Source organism: Triticum aestivum, chromosome 6B, assembly GCF_018294505.1.
Source record: "Triticum aestivum cultivar Chinese Spring chromosome 6B, IWGSC CS RefSeq v2.1, whole genome shotgun sequence".
NCBI classification, from domain to species: Eukaryota; Viridiplantae; Streptophyta; class Magnoliopsida; order Poales; family Poaceae; genus Triticum; species Triticum aestivum.
In genome coordinates, this window is record NC_057810.1 from 667,513,210 (window position 1) to 667,518,414 (window position 5,205).

The 5,205-nt window shown below is 57.2% G+C and overlaps 1 protein-coding gene across 1 annotated transcript; it reads right to left on the minus strand.

The window, feature by feature from the left end:
- Nucleotides 1-744: 744 nt before the first annotated feature.
- On the minus strand, nt 745-4,778 carry LOC123138946 (probable alpha,alpha-trehalose-phosphate synthase [UDP-forming] 11). The gene is made up of 3 exons (XM_044558792.1): nt 2,677-4,778; nt 1,955-2,228; nt 745-1,392 (listed from the first exon to the last, which is right to left on the minus strand). Exons 1-3 carry the CDS (start codon nt 4,605-4,607, stop codon nt 1,060-1,062), a joined length of 2,538 nt encoding a protein of 845 aa, XP_044414727.1. The 5' UTR covers nt 4,608-4,778; the 3' UTR covers nt 745-1,059.
- Nucleotides 4,779-5,205: the final 427 nt, after the last annotated feature.

The following is a 5,205-nucleotide window of genomic DNA, read 5'->3' on the forward strand; positions in this document are numbered from 1 at the left end:
TGGCCCGGCTCCCTTCTTCATCGATCTCATTGGTGGCGATGGCGACGTCAAGGACAAGACGAAGGACGTCTAGGACAGCGTTTGGGCACAGACTTTTTTATATTTTAAATTAATGTTTAAGTGAAATTTGGCCGGCCATTGACCTACCACTTAATGTTTAATTATGTATATTTTGCAATGAGTTTTTTTTTCTTCGCGGGCAAATTCGGGTCCGTCTTTTGTTGGGCGCTCAAGTCGACCTATAGGAAAAGCGGACAAAACGGGTTGGCGCGTTGTTGCTCTTAGGAGTTGTTTAGTTTATGACTAACTTTGCAAAAGGTTGCGACATCTAAGGTTAGGCAAGTTTGACTAATTTAGATGAGTGTTTGGTCCAAGCCACATCTTAGGCAAGCCACATTAGGCCCCACATGACATACAAACAGAAAGTGTGGCAAAATCTCCTTAGGCTTGCCAACTTGTCTCTCATTGTGATGAACGGCAAACTTAGCCTCTCGATGATGCTGGCGGCGAAACGAGGTAAGAGCACCTGGTCTGATCTGGACGCGCTTACCAATTATCCGGTGGACATCCATCCATCCATCAGGATGGACCTGATCTGGTTGTAATAATGCAGCAGCAAAGGTGAAAAGCGTGGCCGAATGTGACTGCCACTCCACTGCTTCCATATAAGGCGTGAAATTAAGGTTGCAATAGTGGGGGAGGGATGGATCAAGGATATACTATCGCCATAGCATGGGGGGGGCCTGAAAGAATCATTTTTCTTGCTCTGATTGATTTCATCGTCATCGTCAACTACATATACAATGTGACCCGAAGGAACAAACCTCTCCCTCTCACGCTCAATGTATGGGGGCGGGCGGGCATATGTATATGCGTGCGCGAGAGGAAGAGGTCGGAAACGTAAACCAGAAAAAGAAAGAAGAAGAAAGAAACCTGTTTATCCTGTAACTGCAGCTAATCCTAAAACCACACCAACCGACTCGCTGAATCATCATCATCATCATCACCACCGTCGTCCTTCTTTTTTCACTGGTTATTGACATCTCCTCCTTGGTTTGTTCATACTCCGTTTCCTTCCTCGAAGGTGACCCGGAGCTGCACGGGCCACGGCCGCTGCTGCGACGGCGCGTTCGCGAGCCCCTGCAGCATCTTGATCACGTCCACCGTGTCGTCCAGGTAGTACTTGGCCATGCTCGGCTTCTTCCCCACGGTGCACGCGAACACCTCGCTCGTCGCCGGGAGCTTCACGCTGCCGTTGGCCGGGCACACGATGCTCTCGAACATGTCCTCGTCGGACCGGTCGTCCCCGATGCAGAGCACGAAGTCGGGCGCCTTGCCGCCGCGCACCATGGACGACAGGAGGCTCTCCACCACCACGCCCTTGCTGATGCCCTGCACGACGACCACGGAGAGAAGAGATATTTCATTCATGTCAAACTAAGACAGCGATACTCAAGTTTCATTCAAGGTTGGTGGTGCTGGCAAGTGACACAGATGCTGCTTTCTTCTTCTAAAATAGAATCAATAGCGCCACGCAAGTTGTTCTCGTCCAAATGCCAATGGGGACAAAATGGGTGTTTCTTCCACGAATTCCCCTGTCGACGCCGGGGAACTGGCCCACCTGCGGATTCAACAAGTCTGTTTCGTGGAGAAGATATAGATTGTTCCAGCAGGGAGGCAATCAGGCATGTGGTGGTGTGGTCTGGTGGATGAGGACTGGATCGGATTGGATTGGATCAGATCGGATCAATCCTTATCCGTTGCCTTTAGTTGGACAGCTACGTCTGGTTGTTTAGCTGTTGTTCAACATGTTTTTATAGTACAAGTCTACGGCCCCAATTAATTGTTTTTCCATTTGAGATTTGACCCGACTAGCAGCAGCCCAATTAATCAACTCTAAAACTGTAGAACTACAGCCAGAGAGAGAGGAGAGAAGCAGCTTGCACGCGCTTACCTGGGGGTTAACCTCCACGATGTGCTGGCCCCTCTTCACGACGACTGGCTCGTTGGCGAGCACGCTCTCGAGATGGTCGAGCAGCTCCTTCGCCTGGCATGAACCGAAGTCAGGATCCGCCTCGTCGTGGTGCCACACCAGCGCGCTCTCCTTGTGCTCGATGTACGATCCATCGGTGGCCTCTGTGTACAGTCTCATCACCGGCTCGGCCGTCTTCTTCCAATCGAAGTCTGCCACCAGCCCGCAGGTCTCCCATGGCGATTCCTTGCTCCACCTGCAATGAAGAAATGGCCAGAGTTCTTAGTAGGTGTCAAATTCGCAACCACAAACAAAGATTTGAATGCTCTCTTCTACCTAAAGGAATACTGGAACAGTAACCATCTATGCTTTAGGCTCCTGGTCGAAATCAATCACTTCCCACCCTCCAAACCCATAACCTCCTAAATTTGTTCTGGAAGCAAGGATGTCTACGATTCAAGGCTAATTTCAGAGGAGCTATTTGATGCTCTAGCTATGAATCTAGACCAGTTGGTTACTCATTGTGCAACTTGAAATGTTTTCTTGGATGTGCTGTTTCTACTAGTACCTTTGCTTAATTCGCATGCTTTGCTTTCTAAAGATTTTATTATCCACATCTAAAGCAGTCAACAAGAATCCAGAGCAAAGCAACACCGTACCAACTAGCAGTAGATCTTTTACCGACAAGTGTCTAGAGATCTCACCTAGTGAAGTAGCCATGCTCTGCAGCAATCCCCAGCTTCTCACATGGCGCGAACCACTTGCTCAGCTCATCCTTCCCCCGACCGCTCACGATGAACACCCTGTTCTTCGGATCTTCGCACAGCCGATTCAAGACAGAGATGACCTCACTGCTCGGCGCCTTGTCGATGGAACTCTCCGGCATCACGGTGCCATCGTAGTCCAGGAGAATCAGCCGGTTCTCCGTCTTCCTGAACGACGGCACAATGTGCTCGACGGAGAGCCGCCTGAAATTTGGGCCAAGCGCCACCACCTTGAAGCTCATCCCGAACCCAATCCCCCAATGCCGCCGCGAGAAATGGTCCTTGCAGGCCCGCTGCAGGTCCTGGTCGAAGGACCGCGCCCAGTAGGCCACATCATGGGTGCTCACATACTTGTAATGCTTCTCGTGGCGCAGCCGCTGCTCGCCGTCGGACATCCTCAATGCCGAGCTCATGGCCTCTGCCACGGACTCCACGCTCCATGGGTTCACCCGGATCGCCCCGCTGAGCGACGGGGAGCATCCCACGAACTCGGACAGCACGATGACGCTTCGCTTGGGGGCGTCGCCCAGGGCGGTGCTCTCCTGCCGGCACACCGTGTAGATGTACGGAATCCGGTTGAGCCCGTCGCGGACGGCGCTCACCACGCAGCACTCGGCGGCGGCGTAGTAAGCCGCCTTCTCGTGCTCCGACACCGGGCGGCTGATCATCACGATGGGGGTGTACCCGGGGGTGCCGAACCGCTCGTTGACACGGGCGCTGATGGCTCTGGCCTCATCCTGCACCTCCTGCACGTCCCGGCCCTCGCTGCGCGCCGGATTGGTGATTTGCACGAGCACGGCCTTGCCCCGGAGCTCGGGGTTCTCCACCAGCAGCTGCTCCATCCCCAGGAACTTGAGCCCGATCCCCTTGAAGAGGTCGACGTCGTCCACGCCGAGCATGAGGCGCCTCCCCTTGTAGGCGTCGGCGACCTGGCGCACCACGTCCGCCGTCTCCGGCGCCGACACGACCGACCGGAGCTGGCCCATGTCGATGCCGACGGGCAGAATCTTGACGGTGACGGTGCGGCCGTAGTACTCGATGCCGATGTATCCGCGCTTGGACTGGTAGTCGAGGCCGAGGAGGCGGGAGCAGGCCGAAAGGAAGTGGCGCGCGTAGTCGAAGGTGTGGAAGCCGACGAGGTCGGCGTTGAGGAGGGCGCGGAGCAGGTCGTCGCGGACGGGGATGGTGCGGAAGATCTCGGAGGAGGGGAAGGGCGAGTGGAGGAAGAATCCGACTCTGGCGCGCGGGAAGCGCTTGCGGAGGAAGGTGGGGAGGGCGAGGAGGTGGTAGTCCTGGATCCAGACGAAGTCGTCGTCGGGGGCGAGCACCTCGGTGAGGCGGTCGGCGAAGGCGCGGTTGGCGGAGAGGAAGGAGTGGTAGAGCGCGCGGTCGAAGGGCAGCCCCCCGAGCGTGGAGGGCGTGAGCGGGAGCAGGTAGTGGAGGAGCGGCCACATGTAGTGCTTGCAGAAGCCGTGGTAGAACTTGCCGTGGAGGTCGGCGGGGAGGAAGACGGGGAGGCAGGAGAAGTGCGCCACCAGGTAGCTGGCGAGCTCGTCGGAGGCGGCCTCGGCGGCGGCGGGGGGCAGCGTGCCGACGTGCAGCACGGGGGCGGAGGCGGGCAGGCCCGAGCGGAGCTGGTAGGCGACGGTGCCCGCGTCGACGGTGAAGCGCAGCCCGAACGGCGCCGCGGGGTCGGGGGACGCGCGGAGGGGGAGCCGGTGCGAGACGATGACCCGGCGAGGTGGCCCGGCCGGGGACGGCGAGGCCGGCGAGGAGGGGGAGGCGCCGGCCATGACCCGCGGGAGCCGGAGCGGGGATGGGGGCAGCTCCTCCGCCAGGTCCAGCAGGTTGTGGCAGGAGAGCGACGGCATCGCCGGTCGATCTCGATCCCTCGTTCTACCTGTGCGCGCCGTGGATGCCCGGTGCTGCTAGACGGGAATGGCGCATGAAGAGGCGGCGAGGAGAGGGGTGGAGATGGAGAAGGGGGGGAGAGGATGGTGAGGTGGATCGGTGGAAGCTTCTGGGGATAAGAACGGCCGGGGGTGGGAGCGGGGGAGGAGGTATATATAAACGAGACGAGACCAGCGCGGAAGCTACTCCTCCTCCCTAGCTTGGACCAGGATCAGGAGCCAAGGTGGAAGACGAGCACGGGGTGGATGGATAGACGACGCAGGCGCGGCGTGCGTCGGTCGCGGTCGTCAAACGAAACGGCCGCTGGCGCTGGTCTCGTATCCCTATCCGTCTATCCACCCGACCCCGTCCGTGACGTCGCTGCTGCTGCTGCTGGGTGACACGTCGCATGCCACCGGACGCACGCACCGGGAAAACGGGAGTATGGAATGTGCTTTCTGTGCCCAAGTTTTGTGGTTGAAACGTGTTCCGGACAGATGTCCAAAATGTCAGATAAACAATTTTAGGAGAATTCCCAAGACATCGACGCTATGCTTATCTATTAATTTGCAGAGTTTT